At 54.1% G+C, this 5,060-nt stretch overlaps 1 protein-coding gene across 1 annotated transcript; it reads right to left on the reverse strand.

Annotated features, from left to right (window-relative positions):
* Window positions 1-3,121: 3,121 nt before the first annotated feature.
* LOC134434448 (olfactory receptor 14J1-like) lies at window positions 3,122-4,054 on the reverse strand. Its single transcript, XM_063183104.1, has one exon. The coding sequence runs from the start codon at window positions 4,052-4,054 to the stop codon at window positions 3,122-3,124; it is 933 nt and encodes a 310-aa protein (XP_063039174.1).
* Between the last annotated feature and the right edge of the window lie 1,006 nt (window positions 4,055-5,060).

Here is a 5,060-nt window from a genome sequence, read left to right on the forward strand (position 1 = left end):
TAATAGCAAAAGGAGGTACAAGGCCAATATCCATTCATTATTGGGGGACATATGGTTTCCAAATATGAGGGAAAGGCTGAGGCACCTAACCGCTTCCTTGTCTTAATTTTGAAAAATCAGACAGGTTGTCCTCAGAACAAGAGTTCTCCTGAGCATGTGGATGGGCACAGGGAGCAGAACAGCCCCTGTAATCCAGAAGGAAGCAGCTGGGGTCCAGCTGAGCCACTCAGATGCTCACAGGCGTCTCTGGGAGGAGATGGGATCCATCCCAGGGGGATGAGGGAGCTGTGGATGAGCTCCCCAAGCTGCTCTCCATCATTTACCATCAGTCCTGGCTCAGCAGGGAGGTCCCAGATGACTGGAGGTGCCAGTGTGAGCCCATCCCCAAGAAGGGCTGGAAGGAGGATCTGGGGAACTCCAGGACTGTCAGCCTGCCCTGGGTGTCAGATCACCCTGAGTGCCATCACAGGGCGCCCACAGGATGGCCGAGGGGTCAGAGCCAGCCAGTGTGGATTTCAATATCTGCACTGATGATCTGCATGAGGGGACTGAGTCCAGAATCAGCAAATTTGCAGATGACACCAAACTGGGTGTGAGTGTGGATCTGCTGGAGGGTAGGAGGGCTCTGCACAGGGCCCTGGGCAGGCTGGATCCAGGGCCCAAATCCAACAACGTGAGGTTCAACAAGACCAAGTGCCGGGTCCTGCACTTTGGCCACAACAACCCCTGCAGTGCTACAGGCTGGGGACAGAGTGGCTGGAGAGCAGCCAGGCAGAAAGGGACCTGCAGGGACTGATGGACAGCAGGCTGGACATGAGGCAGCAGTGTGCCCAGGTGGGCAAGAAGGCCAATGGCTGCTGGCCTGGATCAGGAATGGTGTGGCCAGCAGGAGCAGGGCAGGGATTGTTCCCCTGTGCTCAGGACTGGTTGGGCAGCCCCTTAAATGCTGTGTCCAGTTCTGGGCCCCCCAATTTTGGAAGGACATGGAAGGGCTGGAGCATGTCCAGAGAAGGGCAACAAGGCTGGGTAGGGGTCTGGAGAACAAGTCCTGTATGGTGTGGTTGAGGGAGCTTGGGTTTTTTATTGGTGAAAAGAGGAGGCTCAGGGACACAAGCTGGTGTCAGGGCACAGGTTGGATTTGATGTTCTCCAAGGTCTATTCCATTCTTGCTGATTCTGTGATTTTCTGAAACCACCCTTGGAGCAGTTGCACAATGAGTCCTGGGCCTCCTCTTCAGAAGCTCCAGCAGCCCAGGTCCCTCAGCTTCTCTTGCCAGCCCCAAAGCCCATCCTGTCTGTCCTGCAGAGCCTCTGCAGCTCCTCCTCACTGCCCAGAACAGGGAGCCCCAGAGCCAGACACAGCAGCCCAGATGTGCCTCCCTGGCCTGGGGTGCCTCTGGCAAGGGAGCAGCACCAGGCACTGCAGGAGCCTGCAGACAATTCCTGCAGCACTTGTAGGATGATCCTGCTGCCCAAGGGACGTTCTCATGGGGCCAGGTCAGGAACTGCAGTGGAGAGTGGGGCCAGAGAGGAAAGGGCAAACAGGGCTGGGCTGTTTGCAGGGGACGGGACAGAGATGGGCAAGAGGAACAAATTTGTACAAGCAAAGAGTACAGAAAGCAAAGGTGAAGTAAGGGAAATGCTCAGGGCATTTTGGAGGTGGCTGCCAGGCAGCCTTGGCTCTGAGCAACAGCGTCTGCAGTGGGACAGGAAACTCCCAGCTGATGGGAACAAACTTTCTGGCTGACTGCAGAGGCCAGGACAAAGCTGAGTGGTTTCCCTGGTGTCCCCCAGCCCTTGCTGGTCCCAGGGGCTGATGGCATTTGTGCTCCCTCAGCTTCATTTCCCCACAGCAACAGCATGGGGGTGCTCCCCCTGCTGTGTGCAATGCAAACAGGGGCTGCTGAGCCAGTGCTGCCGTGTCTGTGCCTGCAAGGATGGGGCACCTGTGTGAGCTGGGGGAGAGGCCAGGGCTGCAGAGGGGGGATGTTGTTGGCAGATCCATGAGGACGCTCTGGGACACTGCCCTGGGCTGTGCAGCTCACTGGGGATGGATCAGCCCCTGCTCTGCTGCTCCTTCCCATCTCCCCCAGGGCCCTTGCAGAGCCCCAGCCATGCTGTTTGCCCCTAGCCTGCCCATGGCCAGCCTGGGGATTCTCACGGAGCTTTTCTGTGCTGAGCATTGGCCTGGGTGTGTTCTTGAGAGAGCCTGGGCAAGGAGCCTGGAGCCCCCAGGCCCTGGGCTGAGGCGTCAGCGCTGCCCCAGCAGTGCCCATGGCCTGTCCCTGCTGCAGCCCCAGCACTGCCACCCCCAGGGCTGTGCCCAGCCCCGAGAGCACTCAGGCCCTGCAGCAACACCAGGGCCACCAGGGCAGCGGGGCAGGGCCACGGCAGCAGCACTGGCAACACCAAGTGCTGCTGCTGCTGGGCACAGCTGCTGGGCCAGCACTGATCTGCCTCCAGCTCTGCACACAGACATTGCTGCTGCAGCTCCAGCGAAGGCAATAAAAGGGCATCTCTGCAGAAAACTCTTCTGGGACATCCTTTAGCTGCTTTAAAGCACTGAGGGTGCAGCCCCACATTGACACAGTCTGTGCTACAGTGAGTGTGGAGAGAAACAAAATGACAAATTGCATTTTCAGTGCCATTTCTCTGTGGAAAATACAGAAGGGCTTTACAGCTAGCTTACAAAAAAGCTGCGGTAATGGATGAAATAACAACTGATGATTTTAGAGTGTATCCATAGCAAGGAAGAAGACAAAGCATCAGCATGTGAACAGATTTGAAAAGATACATGTAAATTTTTGTAAGCTAGACTAGGTGCATGCGTAAATGTGTATACGTACCTTATTAAATTTCTGTAAAACTTTTGCTAATTATATTGATACAAAGATCTTTGCTCTAATGAATATAATAAGTTATTGTGATGTCCTTAATGACTTTAAGATGATGCTTTCTTAAAAGTATATAAACTAGAGAACACATGTTGGTCACATCCAATCTAAGAGTATCAGACAAGATTGAAAATGTAAAACAAAGAAAAGGAACCTCCAAAATGAAACCAAGAGAACGTATCAAAAACGAGTTTTATTACAAGTGATTTGTAGAAATTGGACAGCAGTTTAATGTTCCTGGAAGCATCCAGTCATCAGTCTCCACACTGCAGCCTTGAGCTCCTGGTTCCTCAGGCTGTAGATGAGGGGGTTCAGGGCTGGAGGTACCATCGAGTACAGAACTGACAGGGCCAGATCCAGGGATGGGGAGGACATGGAGGGGGGCTTCAGATGAGCGAACGCTGCAGTGCTGAGAAACAGGGAGACCACAGCCAGGTGAGGGAGGCAGGTAGAAAAAGCTTTGTACCGTCCCTGCTCAGAGGGGATCCTCAGCACGGCCTTGAAGATCTGAATATAGGAGAAAACAATGAACACAAAACAACCAAAATTTAAACACACACTTAGAGCAATTGGGACAAATTCCCTGAAGTAATGTTTGGAGCAAGAGAGCTTGAGGATCTGTGGGATTTCACAGAAGAATTGGCCCAGGGCATTGCCATGGCACAGGGGCAGGGAAAATGTATTGGCTGTGAGAAGCAGAGCAGTGAGAAAGCCACTGGCCCAGGCAGCTGCTGCCATGTGGGCACAAGCTCTGCTGCCCAAGAGGGTCCTGTAGTGCAGGGGTTTGCAGATGGACACGTAGCGGTCGTAGCACATGACAGTCAAGAGATAAAACTCTGTTGCTGCCCAGAAAACAAAAAAAAATACTTGAGCAGCACATCCTGAGTAGGAGATGTTCCTGGTGTCCCAGAGGGAATTGTGCATGGCTTTGGGGACAGTGGTGCAGATGGAGCCCAGGTCAGTGAGGGCCAGGTTGAGCAGGAAGAAGAACATGGGTGTGTGCAGGTGGTGGCTGCAGGCTACGGCGCTGATGATGAGGCCGTTGCCCAGGAGGGCAGCCAGGGAGATGCCCAGCAAGAGGCAGAAGTGCAGGAGCTGCAGCTGCCGCGTGTCTGCCAATGCCAGCAGGAGGAAGTGGCTGATGGAGCTGCTGTTGGACATTTGTGCTGTCTTGGCATGGGGATCTGTAAAAATAGTAATCATGGAATCACTGGGTTTGGAGAGGACTTTAAATATCCCAGCACAGCCTGGGGGCACCCTCCGCCCACTGCCTGCCCAGGGCTCTGCTGCCTGGAGCTGTCCCTGCCATCAGCTGCTTCTCTGTGCCCAGGGCTGGGCCCTGCCAGTGCTGCCAGAGCCCAGCCCAGCCCTGGGGGCTCAGCTCTTCCCTGCAGAGCCCTCCCAGCTCAGGCACTGTCCAGGGGCAGCTCTGGCTCTCCAGACTCTGATGCCAACGTCAGAGCAACCCTGAGGATGCTGGAAAAGCAACACTGATGCTGTCTCTAAATGGTGCTTGGCTGATTTCTGCACTGCCTGGTTTATTCATATCTGGGAGATTTTGTTTGTTTTTTTTTAGTATCATTCTGATATTAAAAATATCTATGTGCTATTTCACATACAGGCAACCTAGAGCAGTAGATTAATAAAACAGGGTTTCCCTTTTTATGCAACCCCTTCCTCACTGTGCTCCCTGTATAATCTACTTGGACATGTTGTGGAGTTAAGTGCCATGCTGGGACCAGTGCTGAACAATGCAGCATCACCACCACACAAGGATAACACATCCAAGCCTTACCAGCTGTTTGTCCCACCAAGATCTTGTCCTCCAGTGCTGGGAGCAGCTGCCAGGGCTGGCTGAGAGCTGTCCCTGGCAGGCAGCAGAGTCCCTCATACAGCACAGCGCCCTGGGCTGCAGGACCCTGCTCTGCAGGACAGCCCTGGGCAGCCCTGGCTGCTCTGCACAAGAGACAATCAGAGAATGTACTCAGAGAATCTGTATGCATTGTGATGTTCCAGCTTTAGGATATCATTCCAGGAGCTGCAGCTGCATTGTCCTGCAGCCAGATGTTCCTGTGCCAAGGGCTGGCAGTGATTCTGCCCCAAGCACTTCTCAGCACCTTCCCAGCCCTGACTGATTGAAGCTCTCTGTGCCTCTGTGCTGTGCCCA

The sequence above is a fragment of the Melospiza melodia genome, unplaced genomic scaffold (assembly GCF_035770615.1).
Source record: "Melospiza melodia melodia isolate bMelMel2 unplaced genomic scaffold, bMelMel2.pri scaffold_37, whole genome shotgun sequence".
NCBI lineage: Eukaryota > Metazoa > Chordata > Aves > Passeriformes > Passerellidae > Melospiza > Melospiza melodia.